This window comes from Parasteatoda tepidariorum, chromosome 4 (assembly GCF_043381705.1).
Source record: "Parasteatoda tepidariorum isolate YZ-2023 chromosome 4, CAS_Ptep_4.0, whole genome shotgun sequence".
Lineage (NCBI taxonomy): Eukaryota > Metazoa > Arthropoda > Arachnida > Araneae > Theridiidae > Parasteatoda > Parasteatoda tepidariorum.
In genome coordinates, this window is record NC_092207.1 from 74776876 (window position 1) to 74799163 (window position 22288).

Consider the following 22288-nt stretch of genomic DNA (forward strand, 5'->3'; position numbering starts at 1 on the left):
ATGTAAATATCCCACGAATAATATTTGCAATACTGTATATAACGTAATAAAATGCTTTTTTTTAAACTGAAATAGCCTAAATCTCTTCAACTATCTAGCCTTTAAAGGCATATGTATATGTTTACAGAGCTTATCCACAGTTCTTTGATATTGCTGAAATGACCTAGACTGTAAATAGCACATGTGCAGCAGCGAAGAAGTGGCTAGCAAGCTACTGCTCAGCTTTCCCTGGGAAAAAACATGACCCAGTAATGAATTGTAAGTTCTCATCGGTTAAGAGAACATGTCATTATTTCAAGTTTTAAAACGTTTCACAAACTCGGGCATCGTGTTCTGGAGAGAGGGGAATAAACGGGGAAGAAAATATATTATCCGTAAAGAATTTTTATTCACATGAGTATTCTAGATTCTAAATAAATTTAAAAAAAAATAACTATTTAATAAGAACAATTTAAAATATTGCTGTGATAGCCTATAGATATAAAAATAGCACTCTGATAGGAATTTTTATCTTTTTTTTTTAAAGATTTATTTGTAAAAAAGATGTATATTTTCAGCAGTATGTTTCAATATACCTATTACTAAGGCCCGGATTTTGATGACATTTGCATTTTTGGACATTTTTTGTCTTATAGAGCATTTTTTTAGATTTATAGGGCATTTTTCTTTAAATTTTGGGGCGTATTTTGCATTTAAATGCATTTTTTAAAGTTTTTTTGTTAATTTTTTCCAATTTTTATTATTTTTTATCAATTTTCATTATTACACTGGCTTCCAAACAATGAAGAAAATCTATAGGATATTAACAGGTGAAGCAAAATCTTTTCAAATTGAAGAAGAATTGTCAGTAAGTGAGACCGTCTTTTTCAAGTACGCACCTATAACATCAGTAGACGTTGAAAGAAGCTTCTGCAGGAATGAAAATTTACTTTCAGACAAGAGACGCTCGTTTACATTTCAAATTATCAAAAAACATTTAATAATCCAATGTAATTCTGATATTTAGTAATATTATGAGATGGAAGTTGTTATATCCATTAAAGTTTCTATACAAAATAAAAATATTTTGGTGTCAATATATTTTCCTTTTTTTGTTATTTTAGGATATAAAACATATTTGTCAAAATTTAATGAATGAAGAACAAGTATTGCATTGCTTCATGTTTTTTAAATGACTCATAATAATTTTAAAGAACAAAAAGATTTTTTAATTCAATATTTTTACTTTATTAAAGGCATTTTTTGCATTTTTAAGGGCATTTTTTGCACTTTTTAAGGGCATTAGTTGAGATTTTTTAGGTCATCAAAATCCGGGCTCTACTTATTACTTTGCTTTGCGAATGTCAAGTAGTTACACATGAGATTGATTTACCTAGAAAATTTTTATGTATTGAAAAATATTCTTTATTAATTTATTTCTCTGTATATATTATTCTTGCATCCTCTCTCCTAACACAATCCAATCTAAATTTTTTTATTTTTTAGTATTTAAGATTCCAAATGTGTCTCTCTCTCTCTCTCTCTCTCTATATCTATANTTCATGAGTATATATATATATATATATATATATGAAATATATTCAACTATTTAATGAGGTCTAACAGAAAGTTAAGTGTTTTGTATAAGAAGAATAATTTAAGAAAAATTTTCTGTATAAGAATAAGATATAACTTTAACATTTACTTTAATATAAGATATAACTTTATTTTAAATAAAATATTATAAAATTTTTGCGATCGTTTAATAAATCTGGGAAATTTAATAAAATTTGTTTGGAAAACACAGATTTTTCCAAATGTTCTTGTCATCATGAATTAGAATCGCTTTGTGTATAATTCAATGAACCTTAATTATTTTATGAGATAAGGAATTAAAATGAAATCAAATTTTGAAATCATGTTTATAACTTTTTATTCAATTTTGAAGTTTTTTCAGGAAATGTTGTAGTTACTTCAGGAAACTTAGTGAAAAGTATTTCTTTCCTTTTTAGCTTTTAAATTCTTTGTCGAACATGTACTCGCCAAGTCCGGTGCCAACGCGCTTCAGGTTGCTGATATAATCTCCAAGTTTCTTGATGGCTTCCACTTGCTCAGTCAAGTACTCACTTTCCAAAAAGTCGCACATCTAAAAATCGAAATTAATTATATTTTCTATATTTATTTTCACATTTCATAAGCAATTTCACATAATTTCATTTTAAATCGAAAAAAAAAATGGCAAAATTGTATTCTAAAACCTTACATCAAGCTAAATCGCTTTCATGTAAATCATTGTGTTTTGAGTTATATTTTAAATATTTCTTTTGTAAGTTTCGCGATGTTAATTTTTGATCATCAAAGCAAATAAAAGAAGTTTAATATTAGATTTATCTAATTTTGTTCCGGTATATATGATATGTATTTATGTATATATGAATTCATATATACATAAAGAAATATATATCGTACATTATTTGTATATTTTCCCCTATGTTTATTCTTTGATATACATGGTGTATTCTATAATCGACTTCTATATTCATTTTTAGAATTTTTGTCCAAAAATATGTGCATTAGCAAATTAATATTTAAACGATTAAAAAAAAGCGAATTTAATTCTAATAAATCGTTTTAGAGGAAAGCGGGACTGAAAAATATAAAAACCTGTTTGATTGCCGGCATAAGCAAAGTCGAAAGGCGATTAGTACGAGTAGAATGAAAGCGTGGAAGCAAAATCTATTCTAGTAGTCTTAAAGGCAGCATCACGAAGAAGCTATTTATGTGGCTCCAGCCTATAAGAAAACAATTGCTGCTAATCTGATGGGTCACCAACCATACCAGCACTCGATCCCGCGCCTTATGGAGGCATTTATTAGTAAATGATCTGGGTTGATACGGGCCTGACCAGATGCATTATTTATTAAAAGTACAGACTGTTTAAAATATCAATATTGATGGCAGGCAAAATGTTATTGGTAGAAAATTAAACATTTAATTAAGTTAAAGAAAAAGTGGATCACCATGACTTATATTATAAATATACAAACGGGAATTTTATAGAAACTGCATTATATTAATCATTTTAAAATACTAGAAATTTTGAGTAAATATTCCATCAGAGAAGGACAGACAAAAGAATAGAATAAAAAGCGAGAGATAATAGAATATCGAGATAATAAAAAGCGAGAGAAAGAATAGAATAAAAAGCGAGAGACATCTAAATGTTTATTTTACACATGGAAATTTTCGCTATAGATTTTTAATTGTTCCACACTAAATAGGACAACTGTCATATCTATTTATTTTCACCATGGAACTCACTTATGCTTGTTGTCAAAAAATGTAATCTTCGATTTACTATGAAAATCCCAATAAAAAATGTAATCTTCAATTTACTATGAAAAACCCAGTAAAAAATTCGGGTATTTTAATATTTATACTTTTAACAAATAATATTTTACCAAATTTATAACTTGTAAGATATTCTTATGCTTAAATTATCGAATATTGTTTAATAAAAAAAAAGTATTGGAAATTTTAAGTTTTTACCTGAGCATCATCATGTGATCCTGCAAGTTTATGCAAATCGAGTAGTGCCTGGTTAACTGTTTTTTCAAGATCCAAAGCATCCTGCATTGCTTCTAAAGGAGTAGCCCACTTACTTTTTGGTGGAGTCTGATAAAAATTAGAGTCTTTCATTAAATTGTTTTCGGTCTTAAAAAATATAACATAAATGCACAAAACCATTTCTTAAATGCACAAAGTAAATCTACGAACAAGATTGTATTTTCACATAAACATCGACACAAAATAACTCATTATATTCCAACTTGCACTTTCCCTATTTGCTAACTAAATAAATAATAATGTTTTCCAAATATTATATCTGTGCTTGTTATGTTAAAATCAACAGCATTCTTAAAAGTTTTGCAGGATTTTGGACCATAATTTCATTCAAATTTGTTGCAACTTTAATAAGAATAGTGATAATTTGAATCATATTGAAGTACTTGTCTTTGATTACATGATGTTATGATTCAACTTGGGCGAAAATATGGTTCAATTTAGCACCTTATTATGGTTGTAGCATTTATGTTCTCTAGCCATGTTATGGTTCAACTTAAAGATTTTTCTGAAAGTGCGTATGATGAGAGAATGCCAAGTACACAATTAATATTATAATTTTTAGGGAGCATAAAACGCCCGCACAAAAAGCTTAATTTTAAATTTGATATAACACAAAAAGAACTTTTAAAGTTACTAATAAACCCTTGAATAACTCTGGAGAACAATTTTTTTTCTGTTGTTTAACAAATCTTGGTACTTGATATCAAATTGGCTATCGGTTTATCTAACCAATCTCCAGTTTTTTTAATGAAATTTTTTCATAAATATCTTTTTGAAACGTACAAGTTTATACAAGTTATGTAACAGGGGATCGCGTCAAAGTTGCCACAAACTTCTACGGGAGTTCAGGCCCATCATCAAGATTTAAACTTGCATAGAAACCCATGCCCCAAACTTTTCCCTCTTAAGGATTGTTTCTTCATGTGCTTCTAAATGTTTTGGCAGTAAGGTTGGTAGGCAATTTACTTTGCTACGGCACATGTCATTTAACGAACTCTGTAAACAGTTTCGAAATTTTATGAGAGTAAATAAACTTGTTTCCTAAGCAGAGCGCAGCATACTGAACGATTATATCTTCTCCCTCTTTTTCGTTTTTTAAAATCGTCGGTCATTACTGAGGGCACCCAGTAGTTGCTTGTGTACACATATCTGTTAACGAACTTTGTAAATAATTTCGAAGTTCAATAGGAATAAATTTCTTGTTTCCAAAGTAGAACGCAGAACTGTAAGATTATACCCTTTTCTGGTTTTTTAAATTGCTTTTTAAAATCGTTGGTCATTATGTGGGACATCCGGTAGTATAGACAAAAGTCATTTACCTTAATATCTTTCAGAGCTATGCTGCCACCTCTTTGATTTTGAAACTTCATGAGTTTGAATGCATGTTCACGTTCTTCGTCGCTGCATTCCTTGAAGTATTTGGAGATGTTCTCTAGAGCAACATCATCTCGATCAAAGTGAAAGGCCTGAAAAGAAAAAGGATTTTTTTTAAAAACAAATATCAAAAGCCATATTTAATGTAACCAAGGATTTTTTTTATTAAATTGCCCATTGTGTCATGTTATTCACTACAATTATTAAATACCAATTCACTAGTACATTAGACATGTTAACTCGATTCTTTCTTAGGGTACCTTTTGTTAGAAGACGATTGTCATTGTTAAAAGCACGTTCCCCATATTGTTCATCTTCGGATGTGTTCTGACCACGCCTGTATTGACAGAAACGCCCATCGACTAGAACACGCCTACTTCGATGGATGGACCACGTTGAACGGTTTACTTGCTATTTGGGACTACGACATGGTCCTCCTCGCGCTGTTGCTTCTCAGTCTCGATCACACACAACGAAGCCTGTTCATACTCGACTGATAATAGCAACACAGAAGTGACTACGCACATAACCGTGATCTTAATACAGCTCTCCCGGCTTCCCACGAAAACAGCTATGAATCAACTAAATGTTATGGTATCTAACCATTGAGTTCTGTCACAGAGAAAACTCTGGTATATGCGCTCTGTAATAATAGTGCTATGAATACTATTTAAATTTAATTATGATACAATCATTTAACGAAAGTTTTTTTTTTTTTGTAAGATAGATATAAAGATATCTTCTTCGAAATTCAATTGTAATATTGCCTCAGATAGTGGTACTCCTTTTTTTCTATTTGTTTTAATAGACCATTTATACAAAGCAGCACATAAGTCGAAATCCTTAGCCGATTTCATTGACCTCAATTGCAAGTTCCCGATTCTATTAGTTCTGTGATATTATCTGTTTCTTGAATTGATAACACGCTTCCTTCTTTGCAGGAATAGAAGCTGATATAAGAAATGATTATTAAACACTAGTAATAATGGAAAGACGGATGATGCAACTTAAGATTTTATTAAAACATAATAACCAACTAACAAAGTGCTTGTTACTTTAACTCGCAAATAATAATCAATTGCTTTTAATCACTAAGTTTGTTTTTCTTTCCTTTTAAACAGCATCTGAAATTGAAAAAAAACGTGCAAGTGAAAATCTACTTTGGTTAACTGAGGTTATCGGATGAAAGAGGTTCTGATATTCGAGGTTCGACTATGTCTTTTATAAAAACATATGAAGAAAAGCAGCGAATTATCTCTAAAGAAATAGCATTGAGCTCACAATGTAAACAAGGATAAACTTATATGACTCATTAGCAATCGATTATTGTTTGAATGAAAAGTTGAATGTATAGAAATTAATAAGTGATATGTTTTGTGCTTGGAGGATTTTGTAAACACTTTGCTGTACGTTGAACTTATGCGTGACTCAAAGTAGGTTGAGAGATTTAAGTGAAACCTTGACCCGTTATATTTATATATTTACTCTTTATAAAAAAACATATATTTCTAAATTTGTTTTTCACTATAACTCTTTAACTTGGTGACTTTTTTTCTAGCTTGAATAAAATCAAGAATAATAGGTTGATTGACAGAGTCCCAAGAAATTGGTCAGTTTTTTTTTAAAAAAAAATGTATGTACTTCAGAATAAAAAAAATCTGAAAATTAATATGTAAAGCTTGCTGTTGTTTTATTTGATTGAAGATTACAACATAAAACTAAAATAATTTTAATTGGTTGAATGAAGTTTAAATGATAAAAAAATAATTATGATTTTGTTGTTGTTGTTGTTAACTTACGTCGCACTAGAGCTGCACAATGGGCTATTGGCGACGGTCTGGGAAACATCCCTGAGGATGATNTGACCCGTTATATTTATATATTTACTCTTTATATATATAAAAAAACATATTTCTAAATTTGTTTTCCACTATAACTGTTTAACTTGGTGACTTTTTTTCCAGCTTGAATAAAATCGAGAATAATAGGTTGATTGACAGAGTCCTAAGAAATTGGTCAGTTTTTTTTTAAATATATCTGCTTCAAAATAAAAAAATCTGAAAATTAATATATAAGGCTTGTTGTTGTTTTATTTGATTGAGGATTGAAACGTAAAACTTTTTAAATAATTTTAATTGGTGTTGAATGAAGTTTAAATGATGAAAAAATAATTATAAATCAAGCAAATTATATATACAGTCTGTAAGCTCTGCGATGCTGTATTTTAAATATGCCAGGGAAAATTCATTTGAGATAAGTTTTAAAACATAGTCGACTTATTTGAGTCCACTATAGTATACGATATTTTATGAATATTTAATGTTGAACAGTCGACCCAATTTTTGGGCTCACGACTACTAATGTTCTACTCCGTAGCCCCTTGTAATTTTGAACCCAATCTGGAAAACAAAAGAACTCCTGGATCAAGTTCAGCGAGAGGACTTTTGGACTTTTCGTGGAGGATTTTTGATAACCGTGGAGGACTTTTTAATAAAGCTAACCCGCATTTGTGCTACATGGTGAGGAAAACCACGAAATCCCCCCACGGTTAACCCGATGACTTGTTAACTTAACATATATGTTTTGTTATAGCGGCAGATAACCAAATTGTGATGTTCTACTTTGTGCTTATTATTTATTTTTGCCATGTGAAAATCTCAGATCAACATATAGTTTATCGTTTTCAACGGTAACAGCGCCTGTGTCTGTAACTTACGTTATTTTCACCTGATTTTTGCAGGAAAATAACTTCTGCAAATAAAGTTATTTCTTTTCATGTAAAATTCTCAGATTCAAATATATGTTATTGTGTGTCGGTAACAGAGTCAGAGCAATAAAACTATCTCTGTGTAAAACAATTTTTGTTGCAGTTTTACTGCGCTAACTCTGTTTCCGACACACTGCAGATAACTAATAAACTTATAGCGGCAGATAGCTAATGTTCTGTTTACTACAAGTGAAAATAAATGTAGTCTGTGTTATTTGGATTTGGCAGTAACTGTTATAGCATAAGTTATTTTTTTTTATTGAAAGTAAAGTGAAAATAACTTCTGTCACTAGTTAAACACATTGCCTGTATTCTGTTAAGTTTCTACTTGAAGTGAAAATAACTTCAAAAACAGAAATCATGAAGAAATTTTCATTAAGAAATTTCTTATACAGGTTAGAATAATTTCTATTTTAGGAGCTATTTTAACTTCAATAAAAAAAAAACATTTATTGAAGTTACAACGTTTCAATAGAAGTTTTTTTTCACTTAATTGAGAACTTCTATCGAAGTCTATTGCATATAATATATAACTTCTATTGCAGTCTTTATTTTCTCCTTAAAAGAAAACAAATCTGGTTGGCGCAATATGATAACAAGACTTAGATATTTTTTTCAAGAAAAAATACATGTCACTGTCACATTCTCTGTAGAGAATAGTGAAAAGTTACAAAACATTGCCATTAACTAATTCTCAATATTTAATAACTTAGACGCACTTACCATAGCAGCATAGACGTAACTTGCGTAAAGCTCCATGTTAATCTGTTTGTTGACACCATCTTCAGATTCAGTGTGATAGTTTTGACGAATTTGGCTTTTGGAACTCATTTTCGAAGTTAATTTTTATTATTGTTTCAGATTAATTGAATAAAAAAAAATTGAGCTAACAATCGATGTTCGATCAAACACTGTTGACGCGACCACCAAAAAAAAAAGTTTTTAGATTATGTCGATTGTATGGCTTTTATATATTCTCAAAACCAACTTATCTCTGTATTTCATATAGTAATGAGGTGTTTTCAAACCTTAAAAGGTTAAAATTAAAAAATAATAATAATATCAGCTGTATCATCTAAAGCAGAGATATCGAAGAACAAAGGGTTAGAGATAATATTAATCGCCTATTTTGAGTTATAACTATTTCGAAATCAGTTGTTTACGTATTAAAACCATTTAAGCAAATTTTCAATTCACTTTATCAGTTGGCATGTGTCTTTTACTATTCTTAGAACATGATTGTTATTGCTTAACATTCGTTGTTAGGTATTTAATTACACATTTTTGGTTAAAAAGTTTTGATTGTATTTAAAACTCCTGAAACCATACGTTCAAATAAAATACGAAAAGAGATTTTTAATTAGAAATATATATTGTAAAGGGAAATGCGAAAATCAGTTCCTGTAAGAGAAATTTCGAATAATTAAATTTAATTATTTTAATTATTGCGTAAAAAAGGATACATTTTAAATTTTAGCACTTTTTACCCATTTTAGGATATTTTTATCACGTATATCTTCTTATTTTAGTCATGAAACTAAATGGTAAGTCACTAAAATAATAAGATATTTATGGGGCATACCTTTCTTATGATTTTTCATTGTAATTAATTCTGATCAATAAGGGTAAAGCCAATTATAATAGGAAATATCTTCGTAAAGGCATACAAATGGAAAAACAAATCTTAAAATATCATTTCTTACGTTATAAAATGTTGTCGAATGCATTGGAAGCTTCCTGAGAAATCAAATTTTATGTATCTGAGTTTTTTTAAATTTGGTTTCGCAAGAAGTATTCGACCGACTTCATTGAAATTTTATATTTTGGCATAAAAAAATTACATTCTTTAAAATTACGCAAAAATTTGTAAAGCTCACCGTCCACTGTCCTATATTATTAAATAGTCCCGCAGTGGACTGATCGTTAAGACACGGTTCCCAGCAGATCACCGAAGTCAAGCATCACTGGCTGCGGTCAGTGTGCGGGTGGGTGACCACTTGGATCAGTCTGCGTAGGGACCGAGGGTGTGCGGTATTGGTCCTCGTTAAACTGTGCTACCGTAAAGTGCTCGACTTCGCGTGCAGGTCGTTGGGCTACCGAAGCGGGGGTGCCATCCCCTCTGCAGAGGATCAAAATTGTGATGGCATGTCTTCGGATCATTCTCAGGGATGTTTCCCAGACCGTCGCCAATAGCCCATTGTGCAGCTCTAGTGCGACGTAAATGAACAAATCAAAATCAATCAAATATTATTAAATAAAATATATTCTTAGAAAATAGTTCTTTTTGCCTAGAATTATCTTTAAATAAACGAATGTTATGGGGCCTCCCTGGTCGAGCTGTATCGCCCGCCAAACGCTCTGTTAAGCGTGGAGGTGGCGGGTTCGAATCCCGCTAGAACCCTGGATGTATTCGTTGTGATGTCCTTCTCTGTATTGTGCTATCTGTCTTTCTTTTTGACAAATGTTTATAAACCTTAATTGGGCACGTAAGCCTGCAAATGTATGTTATATTAATAAACTAAAAGACGATTGTTATAATTTTGTTATTTTTTTATTCCCTTAGAAAGTTCTTGAGATAAAGATCTGCGTACAGGTTTGCGTGCTCTGTACAAAGAACTGTTTATAAGCTTTTAACAGATTGCACAATTTAGAGAGGGATGGTACAAGCATGCATCCGGGGTAAATGAGGCATTCCAACCCGTTATCTCTATGTTTCAGAGCGTTTGGAGGAATGGCAGGAAAACTCGGTCAGAGTAACCACTACTCTGTTTTACCCTTATTTATTTAGTGAAAGCTTTAGATTTTATTGTTTTATTGCTTCATTGAAATTACATACATTTGCAGGGTTATGTGCTTAATTTAGGCTTATAAACTTTTGCCAAGTAGGAGGACAGATAGAATAATTCAGAGAAAGACATCCCGAAGTCAAGGACATCATCCAGGGTAATGGTGGGATTCAAACCCGTAACCTCCACGGTTTTAGATTTTATTTTTTAGCTTATTTAGATTTATTTATTCATTGGAATTACATACATTTGCAGGCTTGTGTGATCCATTTAGGCTTATAAACTTTTGTCAAATAGAAGGACAGATAGAACAATTCAGAGAAGGACATCATCCAGGGTAATGGTGGGATTCGAACCAGTAACCTCCAAGCTTTTAGATTTTATTTATTAACTTATTTAGATTTATTTATTTATTGGAATTACGTGGAATTACGCAGGCTTATGTGATCAATTTAGGCTTATAAACTTTTGTCAAATAGAAGGACGGATAGCACAATTCAAAGAAAGACTGCACGAAGAAAAATCTAAGGTAACAGCGGAATTCGAACCAACTACCTCCACGCTTTGCACAGCATTTAGTGGTCGATACCGCTCGGCTAGGGGGTCCCATGTTCAGCTATGTTGAGGGAGTCGTTATACAGATGTAGGCAGCTGGAAACACGCCTAAGTTACCTGATAACAAATGGCAACTTTTCAGTTGTTTTCACTAAAAGTGTGCGTGTGCATCGAGTTTAATTTCGTAGCTATGATCTATTTTGCTTTCTGCATTTAACAGAATAGATTTTGTAAATGATTTCAAATATGAAAATGATTAATAAGATTTCAATTGCTTTATTATTGTTTTTGGGATATACCAAAGCTGCTAGTAATACACCATTTAATAGTTTGATACATTCCCGTGGGAATAATAGTAATAGCACATTAAAATGGCCTGTCATACAGGAAATGTTCCAAAAAGCGCTTGATGAGACACTTTCTATGTCCACGTTAATGGAAATAAACCGAATGTTAGAAGAACTGCATCTGTCGTCGGACTGCACAGAATCTTTAGTTAAAATTATGTTTGGTTTAAGAAAAACGAAAAGATGGGCAATACATAGTAAGTAATTTTTACCATATTTTAATAAATTCCCTTTCCTGTTTGTTTGTACGGAATGAACCTAGAAATCGACTAGCTGCAGTGCTCATATTTCAAATTAAGTTTTGATAGTTACATGCAGGATTTATCACAAAGCGAAATTTTGTCATATTTTCCACATAAACAAACTGTTATATATCACATTTAACTAAACACAGAGTTATTAGAAATTTTTTCAGACTATTTCAAAGTTCAATTTATCATTCGACAGATTTCGCTCAAATTTTTTGAAATAAATACTTCGAAATTTAATTTTTTGACTATTATTAAATAAAATTATAAATATTTAGTAACAGTTACATTTTGCATTGAATTAAGATTGTATAAAAGAATTCGATAGTTATGTGCGTAAATTTTTCGATTCGCTTAAAAATCTCGAGATATGCTGAAATAAGCAAAAAGTAAAATCAACAAACTTTGTAGAGAAAAGTAAAACCAAACTTTGAATCGCTCTCTTCTGGCGAAATTATTGGGACCATATTTCCCAGAATGTGGTTATCCGCTATATTTTGGGAGTCAAATCTGAATCCGTCGAAAAGGTGTGCTTTTTTCAGCGAAACTCCGTTTTAGTGCCTGATTTTGTAGTTTGAAATATCGTTTTCAATAATTAGCTAGCATATTTAAAGTCTCCCCTTCGAACCTAGGATTTAATACTAGAATGTAAAGAGCTGATCTTTAGTTATTCAGGATGGTCCGTTATCTGTTTCGATCACTTTCAGACACAAAACTAAAATAAAATAAAAATAGAATAACGAAAATAAAAGATGAAATAAGACATATAAAAAAAAACAGGTTTTTTAAGTGAACCATGTAGAAGATATTTCGATTTTGTCACGCCTGAAACGAAATATATAAAAAGGGACTTAGTGATGAGCAAGTACAATTCTGCTCAAAATTCCATTTTTTTTTAAAAAATCACGTGATGGCTCAGGGGATAGCGTTCGCCTTCCAATGAGTGTACCGTGTTCGAATCCCAGCGATGGTTGGTCGATATAAATCCGCATCCGACATGCACCAACCGCAATGCTGACGTGAAATATCCTCAGTGGTAAACGGATCATGGGTTAGAGTCCCTTGCTACCCGTGGGAAGTTTTCGTTTTCTTCCTCTCCATGTAACGCAAATGCGGGTTAGTTCCATCAAAAGGTCCTTCACGAAGGTGAATTACTCCCAATACTTGATCCAAGAGTTCCTTTGTCTTCTGGATTGGGTTCAAGGCTTCGGAGTTGAATGTAAAAGTTGTAAACCCGAAAATTGAGTCTGCTGTTCAACCACGGTAATAAAGAAACACGATTATCTTTCAATATCAATCATGTTTTTTTTTATTACGTTTAATCACGATTTTCTTTCTTTCCTTTTTTTTAATATAACATAATTGAAATATGCTTTATTTTTTTTTAAGTATAACAAATTTAAAAGTTTTCTTAAAAATAATATTTAAAAAAAAAACGTGATCGAGGTAGAAATGTGATTGAAAGAGAAGGGATCTTCAGCTGTTTTTGCCTTCCAATAGATTTCTCCCATCACATAAATTTCCTTATATTTTTTGTTTTAAGCAAGACAAAATCGAAATAACTTCTTTATAGTCCACTTGAAAAACTGTTTTTTTTTTCTATTTATTTTTTTTTACTCTGTTTTTATTTTAGTTTAGTGTCTGGAACTGACCGAAATTTTGATAAGCGATAAAGATTGCTTGAAGAGGTCAAGAAATAGAAACTTTGATTATTATTTAACTTTCTTAATCTATTTTAACACTTTATATCTCAACATCTCTGATTTTAATAAAAATTACTCATACATTAGAATACATCATTCTAAGCATGTAAAAAATAATAAAAAAATTTTACAACATAAAATAAGAAAAATTATCGGAATAAAATTGATTGTTGCATTTCTGCAACATTATGCAAAATGACAAACAAATGCTTGTTGCATTCCTGCAACATTGTGAAAAATGGCACTAAGATTGAAAGATTCAAAAATTTTAATTCATATCAAAATTTTTAAAACAGTTGTTACTTTTGTTGTAACAAAGTCCTACACCGCATTTCTCATAAATAGTGTTGTGTAAATCCTTTGCATTTTGGGTATTTGCATCTGATTCTTTTGTTAGCCCAATTAAGCCAGTGCCCAATTTCATCTTGGAGCACTAGTTTTGGCCGATAATCGCCGAAATCGTCCTTTAAAATTTGTTGGGGCAAAGACATAGGCTTTTTGTGTATGTTGCTGATATGCAACAAGGTGATATAAAGGGTTAAGGAAGTGCAATATTGTTTTTTTTTTTTTTTTTTTTTTTTTTTTTTTTTTTTTTTTTTTTTTTTTTTTTTTTTTTTTTTTNTCTATGAAAAAACATACTTTTTTTTCGGACGGATTTGGCTTTTTGATACTCAAAATATAAGGGATAACCACATTCTGGGAAATATGGTTCTAATAGTTTGGCCAGGAGAGCGGTGCAAAGTTTGGACCCCTAAATGGTAATAACAGCATATCTAGAGAACTTTTTAAGCGAATCTAAAAATTTGCGTGTGCAAATATCACATTCGTTTATTCAAAGTTAATTCAATGCAATATATAACTTTTAATAAAAAAAATCTATTTTATACAGTCGAAAATATTTTATTGTATTTACTTTATAAATTTGTGTGAAATCGGTCGAATAGTTCATGACAAGTTTTACTTAGAAATAGTCGAATTTTTAAAATTTTATTTATTAGTAACTATTTGACCGATTTATCTGATAGTGTTAGCTTTTCCATTTAAAATTGGATTCTTTAAAATGATGTAAAAAATTGCATACTTTGCAATTCACACTTTTCGACAATTAATTAAATAAAATAATAAATATTTACGAAAATTAAGTTCTGTATAAAATTATCTTCAGATAAACGCAAAATAGTAAAATTTAACATTAGGGCAGAAATACGCAAAAAGTAAAGAATAGAAATACGCAAAAAGTAAAATTTAACATTAGGGCAGCATAACTTTGGACCTCTTTTCTTATAAACTATTACTGCCGTATTTCCTAGAATGCGGCTTTGGGGGTCAGAAATCCGAATCCGTCGGAACAAAGGTACGTTTATTCAGAGAAAGTAAGATTTTTCTGATTTCGTAGCTTAAAATATCGTCTGTACTAATTAATTAGCATATTTGAGGTTTTCCCCTCAACCCATAAAGATTGAGTCCTAGAACGCAATGATCCCATCATTAGATTAAAAGTTATTCTGGGAGGTCCATTTTTTTTATTTTGCGTACAGTACAATATAGTGTAATTCAAATAACAAAATCAAGTAATAAAACAAATAACAATCAAATAATAAAACCAATAAATCATGTTAGTTTGGTGAAAATTTGTATTGGTTCGATATCAAAAGGTTGCAAATTTTGCTGAATGTCTTTATTGATAGCCAGTTTTTGTGCAATTTATTAAATGTACGGAATAAAGAAAGCTGTGTAATTATTCATAGTGTCTGCTGGTTTAAATTTCTTTCACATGTTATTATAGTTATTATTTTATAAATTCCAAGTTCAAATTGTAGCTGTAAAAATCTGTTATTGAAGCCCTGTAGCCACGAAAAAAAAATTACAATGATAATTTATTGTAGCAAATAGTTTTCTAAATAAAGCTTTCACAAATATTATTCTCTATTAAATGATTGAGGAGCATTAAATAAGCTAAACAGCAAAAAATGAGCATGCTCTGTATTTTTTTCTGAAATCAATTGGGAACGGTCAACAACCTATAAATAAAATTTATAGTCTTTTCATAATTTTGAAAAATGATACTTTGTTCGTAATTTAAATTCTAAAAAACCCCGTTAAGATTAAAAAATCTATCATAAATAAATGCACAAAACTGTCTTCTATAGTATAACACGAACAACATTAACGAAAAAAACTTTTATTAATGCGTCTATTTTTTTTTCAGATCTAGCGCTCGTTTTCAAGCATTTGTATCAAAGATACTCACTAACACCATAAGTTGAAACCTGCACTAACACATAATAAGTTAAGATTTTCAAATGATTACAAAGAGTCGCCCGCCGTGGCTCACGGGATAGTTTTCGCATCTTGATGCAACACCACTGGTTCGAATCCCAGTGAATGACTGGTCGATACGTATTTCGCACCCAGATCGCACCGACCACAGTGCTTACATAAACATATTCTCAATGGTAGGCGGATCATGGGTTAGTCTTTTTGATATCAGGCTAATCGTGGTTGGTTTTCATCGTTTTCCTCTCTTTGTAACGCAAATGCGGGTAAGTTCAAAACCTCCTAGTAAAAAGGAAGGCTTCTGCACGAATTAATTTAGTAGTCCGGTGTAACAAACATAAACTGCGTAGTGGAGAGAAAATACGAATGATGTCACTACGTATGGACTACTAATCGGACTAAGAGGTGTTTCAAAAAGTCCTCCACGAAGGCAACTTTCTCTCAATGCTTGATCCAGGATATATAATGTGTTAGAGTCCCCTTTAGTCAGCTAACTGTGGGAGGTTCTCGTAGTTCTCCTCTCCCTGTAACGCAAATTCTAGTTCGTATCATCAAAACGTTCTTCACAAAGGCAAATTTCTCCTAAGTCTTGATCCAAAAGTTCCCTAGTCTTCTGGATTATCATCGAGATTACAAGGCTACGGAGTTAAGCATTGGTAATCAAATTTCGTCGATTATTCAACCACGGTTATAAAATAAAATAGCTACAAAAAATAGATTAAACTTGAACTTTGAAGATACCATGCACTCTCATCATTTTTCGTACAGCACTTGATTTTGAATTAGATTTTGAAAATGTTTATTTGTCTTGACTTGGACTATTGATCACAGAAACATATTTTTAATTTTTGATAGAAAACCGTTATCTAAGTAACCATTATTCGTAAGTTTAGGATGAAAATTGTTATACATAATTTTAAAATTTATTTTTCATTTATTTTCGTGTTTTATTTACAATTATTTGTTGTGCGATTATATTTTTTTATTTGAATAAAACATGTTTATTCATGATTGTGATCACAATAAAAATTGCAATTCATTCTTATGATAAGTAATAAGATATGAATTTAATAGACTTGATAACAAGTGCTGGAAAACTATTTTTATGCGATTGAGATTTTTGTTAAAGTTCCTCTAAGGAATTTATGAGGTTATAAATGTTATTCTTGATAGATCATTCTTGATAGCATGGGAAAGATAACATTATTTATTCAGTCTTTAAAGTTATAAAATTTTCTTTTTAGGGCTTTCAAAGGAATTATTAACAAATATAGGTTCCACATTCCCGAGGTGTTGCGTTTTGTGTGTTTTCTAAAGTTTATCTTTTGTTTTTGCCGCAGATATTGCTTTTATAAAAATTTATTTTGCTAACACTGTCCTGTTCAGGATTTTAAGTTCTTCTGTTACTTGCAACTGACGTACCTAGTAAACTAAATACAGTTTAAATATAAAAATTGTATAAACTAGATAATGAATTAACGAAAATAGATAATAAATAAAAACTAAAAAATTATTAATATTTTCAGCATTGCCTACTTCTTTTAACTCTAAGTAACTAATATGGCAGCACTTTATGCTTTGAGTTCGGCACAGCATAGCCTCATTTGACTTATGTGCTTTATGTAAAATCTATTTTATATTTTTTTAAACCAAATTTTCTTTGATAACATATTTTTATAAATAAACAAATCTTAGGCGTGAATGTAAAAAACTCGATCTTGCTTTTTATTTTGTAAAAAGTAAATAAGAAACGCATCATGATTTATTGAGGGAGTGCTTCTGTAAAAATTTTTAAAAGCAGATTTTTTTTTTAACGCATGTTAGAACATTTTTACATGTTAAAATGTTCACAGCTCTATTGAATTTTTTCTTAGATTGGTGAAATGGATAGGCGAAATGGCTATGGATGAAATAAAATTTCATAAATTGTTAATGAAGTTTTTCCAAAAAAATTTTTATTGTTCGTAAACACTGTTTTTTTTTCTATAATTTTTAACCAATATGTTCGCAAATAGAACAGCATTGACATTTCAAATGTAATTTTTTGTTGTTTAGCACATACTTTTTTTATTATTGAATTTGTTTTAAATAATTTAAATGATTATTTAAGACTTTAAAAGTAAGATTAAATTATTCCGTTTATGTAAGTTTACCTGACTATACCTTTGTCTGATTTTACATTCTCTTTTTTCGATTCAATAATGTTTTGATTTAATGCCAAAGAAAATTTAGATTTTATTACGCCGTAGTTTATATTGGTTTATTAAAATTTCTAGAAATAATGCGTATAATATAAATTGCTCTAAATTTGAGTCAAATGATTCAATTCAGCATTTCCAAAAATCTATAATCTTACTTCGCAAGGAAGTGTTGAATGTTTTTTTTTTTTTTTTTTTTNTTTTTTTTTTTTTCTTTTTGTTATAGCATACGTAGTTACAATATGGCGCCAACTATCCTTGTCTAATGATATAGTAAATATTTTAATGAATTGCATTTTTTAGAAACATGCTTTTTTGATGGATTTTGATTTTTATAAGAAAGGTACTGAGCTACCATTGGAAAACATTGGGGTTCGATCCTCTGTAGCGGCTTGAAGTAGCACCTCCTAGAAGAGAGTAGGCCTTACCACTAGTTACCATAAACGAGAAATCCAGTCCTTCAATGCTCCAAACGAAGGGACATCTTTCGTATTTTTCCCCACTGCGCAGTTTAGTAGCCTAAACATTTTGTAATTTTTCTATTTCCCCACTTCACAGTTCTTATCCGGTATGACAGACTACTAATTTGATCCGTGCAGAGTCCCTCTCTCTTCAAGGGAAGTGTCTGTTGCCCACCTAGGTCCAGATACATGGACGCCATCTTGTCTTGGAAGTAATTCGGGCTATGCGTAATGGTAATCCCAAACCACGCGGTAGGTTACAAAATTGCAAAACCTTAATCTCCATGATCCTCTTGGCTTACAGCGGGCTTTCATGTTCGAATCTCTCTTCGGGCATGGGTCTAATTTATCTCTGTTCTATTTGTCATTCTTTTTGTCATACTATACATTCTATTATGGAGGTGGCATTGATCTAGCCAAATGGTGTCCACGATAAAGTGATTAGAAATGTTAGATACATAACAAACCACAACTTTTTTTATTTATTCATGTAATTATTTTTTAAAAAAGCATGAAATATCTTTTTTACTATTGACAGAATTCGTTCACTCGAAGTGACAATAGTTATTTCGTCACTTTGACGAAATGTTCGCTCGAAGCATGTACGAAGAAACGGTTTCATCAAAAACGACATTTGAGTATCCATTTATTATAGTGAGGTAACTTCATTAAAATTCACGATAAAAGCAAACTCCAATCTTAATTCTGCTGAAAAAATATGAAATTGTAAATTAAAAGATTATAATAAGGATCTATATAATCTTACAAAGCATAAAATTTTGAGGGAAACTATTAAAAAAATTTCATAAGCTTAAAATCATTTCCGACATCTGGTTTTGTCCTACCTGTGAGGTTGGAAAAGAAACCTGCTTTATTTCGTAAGCTAAGGTAAAAAGTATGAAAGAAATCGGTTTAATAGTTTTCTATAAATGTAAATTCACACGAAAACTATGATCCTCATATATAGAATTATCAGAGCACAAAATATATGCAATTAGCAATAAAATGTTTATCATAAATATGCAAATGTAAGCGACATGAGCAACTCCTACGATTTTCATGAAAGTTTTATTTCAAAATTGATTTGATATTGAAACCCAATGCAACTAGTAGTCTGTAACTTGGCAATACTTATGTTTATTTCTCAATCGAGAGTGATAAAGTGTCATAAAAAGATATCATAATTCCCCAAACCGATTTTTTTCCTATTGTTTTTGTTGATTAAATTGATAAAACAAAGAAATTTGAAATTTTCAATGCGTAAAGTCATTTTAGGTGATTCAAAATTTCTATTGAGAGTTATTTCATAGCATAGCATATCTTATCTTTCAAGTAGAGGTATTGTTCAATCAAAAATTTTTTTAAACAAAATAGGTAATGTTATTTGTATAAACAAAGCAAATGTTTTTATAAACTAAACAAATTCTTAGGCCTATTGTTATTGAAATAAAAATACTACTGTATGCTATTTTAATTCACAATTTTTAATTTTAGTTTAATTTGTATACATATTATGACTTTTTTTAAGGTTATAGTATACCTGAAAGTAACGACTCGTCGCATGGAGAGTCAAAAGAAATAAAAAATGGCGACTTAAATTAAATAATCAGTTAATCACTTTTTCCCATCGATTTTTTTTAAATGTACCATGTATCCATTCAAATTTTTGATCCTTCAGAATCCATCTATTTGTTAAAAAAAATTCACGTGGAAGGACGTTCTTCAACGATTCACGTATTTCAAAGTTGTTATATATATGTTACGGTGTCAAGAGAATCAAAGAACCGAAATCAAGAGAATGTCGACCGATAGATGTCAACAATCACATAGTTGCTTTGGTGAATGTCCGAAATATATGTTATATCCGATTTGATATTAATTCATTTGTTGATATTATTATATTTATTCGATATTTTAATATCTGTTGAGGATAGATTAGGAGAAACATCAGTCCTCGCAGTACCGGTTAATTGCGTACTGTGCAGTGCAATGACCTTGAACTGATGTAGGGCATACCGGGCAGTGGCACTAAAATTGATCTAGTATATATTTCAGACATTTACCAAAGAGATTATATGTTTGTCAACATTCACCGGTAAAAGTCAGCAACCATCAATTTCGGTCATTCACAGTAACATATATATTAAACGTATTTTGCCACCCCAAATATTTTTTAATAAAGTTTCTTGAAGTCAGTATGTTTGACTAAATTTTGTCATATATTTATAGTGTTTTTATTGTTCAATATAACTTTTTATAGTTATAGATTATTTGTAAAAGAATTTTTTTGTAAAAAATATAATTTAATCCATTAGCATATTTAACTCCCAACCACGAGGATTGAGTTTTAGAACGCGAAATTCGATCAATTAGATCAAAAGGTATTCAGAGTATTCGCTTTTTTTATTTTACGCAGTGTAATTTCAACTTCGTAAAAACGAAGATATTCAATTGCTCAGAATTGAACCTTTCGAACTTATGATTTTTATCACAAAAACTTAGAACTTTATTTCTTTGAACTTTGATACACCTTTAATTGTAATTTTTTTAAAGCAAATTTTGGTTACTTTAAAGGTAAGGCTTGACTAGAAAGCATAAAACGATTATTTTTAGTCTTTTTTTTTTTAACCCCCAGATTTTCGGGATATCTCGAATAGGAAAATTATATTTAAATTTTTTTGGTAGAAAATTTCTGATCCTTTTATCTATTTCAAACAGAAACTTAAAAAAATGGAAATCATCTTTTCTAATAATTGACTAAATAATTATATCGAACCGCGATGGAGCAGTGCATAGAGCGATCGCTTCCTAATGATATGAACCAGGTTCGTTCTCAGCGTTGGCAGGTCAGATCGAATTCTGCTCCCGGCTCGCATCGACCATCAGTGGTAGACGGACAATGGTTTAGTTCCCATGTCGTTGGGCTAACCATGAAAGGTTTTCGTGTTTTTCTTCTCCATGTAACTCAAATATGGATTAGTTCCATTCAAAAGTCCTCCATGAAGGCTAGTTTGTCGCAATACTTGATTCAGGAGTTCCCTTGTCTTCTGGATCTGGTTCAAAATTACAAGCCTACAGTGTAGAACATTGATAGTTGTAAACTTAAAATTGAGTCAGCTGTTCAATGTCGGTCATAAAATAAAATAGTTATATAGTTTTTATAGAATTTTAAAAGGAAAAAATATCCACACTTAGCATACAGTACCCACCGAGTAGACTTCTGATACACCAGAGGGTATGCAGAAATAATTTTTCTGAAACACATGCATAAATATGAAAAAAAAAAGTTAAATGAAAACAAGATAAAAATATAACTTTCACCACTTTTTCAAGGAAAAGTTAAAAGTTGATAGGTAGTAGTTTTTTATTAATTATTATGTTGGATAAACGTTGATAAACAATGTTGCAAGCTTTAATTTCTTTTTTATGTAGCCTTTCCTTCACGCTTTTAAGAATAACTTCGAATGAACCAATTATGATCAATTTTAGAGCTGCTCACATTTTTGCAAAGGAACGATGGTTTAACCTTGGCCTGAAACAGAGCTTTCCCCTAAGAGAGTTCATTCTACTCACCTTAAATAACTACAACTTCTAGAAACAACTAAACTTTCTTTTTATACGAATTACTGGTTATATTTTTTATGCGAAGATAAAATTCTTTCTTCATATTACATTTTTGTATTTTTATTTTTCATGTGAGAAAACAAAGTAATTAGATTTTTTTTTCAGACAGCCTTGTTTCATTTTTATCATTACTATTTTTTGAAATTCACGTAAGACAGTTGGAACCCGACTCAACGATATATCGATATAATCGATACAACTGTATCGATGTAACTATATATCGATTTTCGGGATTTAAAATTATTCTATAAGGCAATAATTCTTTTTTAAACGAATAATACACTTCGATTGACGAACAATAAACTTCAATAAATTAAACATTCTAAAAATTATTCTTGGCAC

General features: G+C 30.5%; 2 protein-coding genes across 2 annotated transcripts in view; one reads left to right on the forward strand and one right to left on the reverse strand.

Moving 5' to 3' along the window:
* Positions 1-1895: 1895 nt before the first annotated feature.
* LOC107439722 (soma ferritin) lies at positions 1896-9132 on the reverse strand. Its single transcript, XM_016052401.3, has 4 exons — positions 8471-9132; positions 4926-5072; positions 3529-3654; positions 1896-2125 (listed from the first exon to the last, which is right to left on the reverse strand). The coding sequence occupies exons 1-4, from the start codon at positions 8576-8578 to the stop codon at positions 1988-1990; spliced, it is 519 nt and encodes a 172-aa protein (XP_015907887.1). The 5' UTR covers positions 8579-9132; the 3' UTR covers positions 1896-1987.
* Positions 9133-11182: 2050 nt separating this feature from the next.
* Positions 11183-22288, forward strand: part of LOC107455632 (nose resistant to fluoxetine protein 6) — a 42195-nt gene continuing 31089 nt past the window's right edge. Inside the window, exon 1 of the mRNA XM_043048458.2 lies at positions 11183-11632. Within this exon, the coding sequence (XP_042904392.1) occupies positions 11323-11632 (310 nt within the window). The 5' untranslated portion in view covers positions 11183-11322. The remainder of the gene's footprint in view (positions 11633-22288) is intronic.